The sequence below is a fragment of the Quercus lobata genome, chromosome 12 (genome assembly GCF_001633185.2).
Source record: "Quercus lobata isolate SW786 chromosome 12, ValleyOak3.0 Primary Assembly, whole genome shotgun sequence".
Taxonomy (NCBI): Eukaryota; Viridiplantae; Streptophyta; class Magnoliopsida; order Fagales; family Fagaceae; genus Quercus; species Quercus lobata.
Window position 1 is genome coordinate 1,885,962 of NC_044915.1, and position 1,329 is coordinate 1,887,290.

General features: G+C 51.5%; 1 protein-coding gene across 1 annotated transcript; it reads left to right on the plus strand.

The window, feature by feature from the left end:
- Window positions 1–295: 295 nt before the first annotated feature.
- On the plus strand, window positions 296–1,329 carry LOC115971639. Its single transcript, XM_031091638.1, has 2 exons — window positions 296–403; window positions 517–1,329. Exons 1-2 carry the CDS (start codon window positions 296–298, stop codon window positions 1,327–1,329), a joined length of 921 nt encoding a protein of 306 aa, XP_030947498.1.

Consider the following 1,329-nt stretch of genomic DNA (forward strand, 5'->3'; position numbering starts at 1 on the left):
ACTTCCTGCTTCCTTCCAACAAGCTCTGCCTCCTCGGCCGGAAGTCACTGATTTAAAGAGAAAGAGGAGCCCCAAGGGCAAGGAAACTATGGATGGGGGAAAATCTCAACCTTCTAAGGAGAAGGAGGAGGTTCCGCATACAAAACAACTGAAGATTGGACACCAAAGCAAGGGTAAAGAAACTGAAGTCCAATCCTCTCAAAGCAAGGGAAAGAGGATCGAGGCTCAGTCCTCGCCAAGCGCTTGGCTTCCTGCCCCAATGCTTCACGGGGGTCCGCTACTGGAAATTGCATCCATGAGGGACCTTGGAAATGGCGAGGGTGACTACGTGGCAGACGCACTAGGGAGAACCATGCTGCTTCCCACTGACATGGATGTACTGAGGAAAATGAGGATGCAGGAGGTCTTCCTCAGTACTAAGAGGTTCTTGGGCATGGTAAGGTTTCTTGAAACCTAAAACTTTATTAACTCTTGCTCCTGGTTTGTCATTAACTATGCATTTATCTCCCCTGCTAGGCTCTCCAGGCCACCTATAGGATGGAGGAAGAGGTGAATAATAAGAGCAAGGCGGCCGAGAATGAACGCACCAAGCGCATAACGGCCGCGAAAACTCTCCAAGCCTCTGAGGATGAACTCACCAAGGCCAAGGCTGACCTAACAGTTGCTATCAGCGAAAGGGATAGCGCCTCGGCGGGCCTAGCTAGCACCCAAAAACAGGCCGTGGACCAAACAAAACGTCTACTTAAAGCCGAGGATCAGTTGCAAATAGCTAAAGATCTGATCGAGGATTTAAATAAAAAGCTGGCCGCGGCCGAGCATGACAAAGGTGTGGCGGAATATGCCCGTGACGAAGCCATAAGGGCCAAGCGTGAAGCCGAGTTTGCCAGAAATGAGGCTGAGGTTGCCAAGGAAACGGCCGAGGATGACGGTTATAATGTGGGGGTAGCTGAAACCCAAGCCATCCTTAAAGCCCAGATTCCCGGAGTATGTAGGCTTTACTACTCCCAGGTTTGGGAAGAGGCATTGAAGCGAGCTGGGGTGAACGCTTCATCCGATTTGTGGAAGGCGGAGAACATATTCTACCCTACAGCCATCCGTGAGGCCACTTCCTCCAGCTCCGTGGCTAAGGGTGACCAACCCGAGGAAGGGGTCGCTCAGTCGGAAGACTTACAGGTTGGCGGCTCTCCTGGCAAGACGCTCAAAGAGGGAGAACTTCAGGATGTGATAGAAATATCTCAGCATACGGATCCTGAAGCACCTAAAGAGGTTACTGAGCCCGTGGTTGGTACTCAGATGCCTAATGCTGAGGAACCAGCCATACTTGCTTAG

Excerpts from the sequence above, each read along its gene's own strand:
- LOC115971639 (XM_031091638.1), top strand. The coding sequence starts at position 296 with ATGAGGGACCTTGGAAATGGCGAGGGTGACTACGTGGCAGACGCACTA. Across the intron at positions 404-516 it reads GGAAAATGAGGATGCAGGAG|GCTCTCCAGGCCACCTATAG; the intron begins GTCTTCCTCAGT and ends CTCCCCTGCTAG.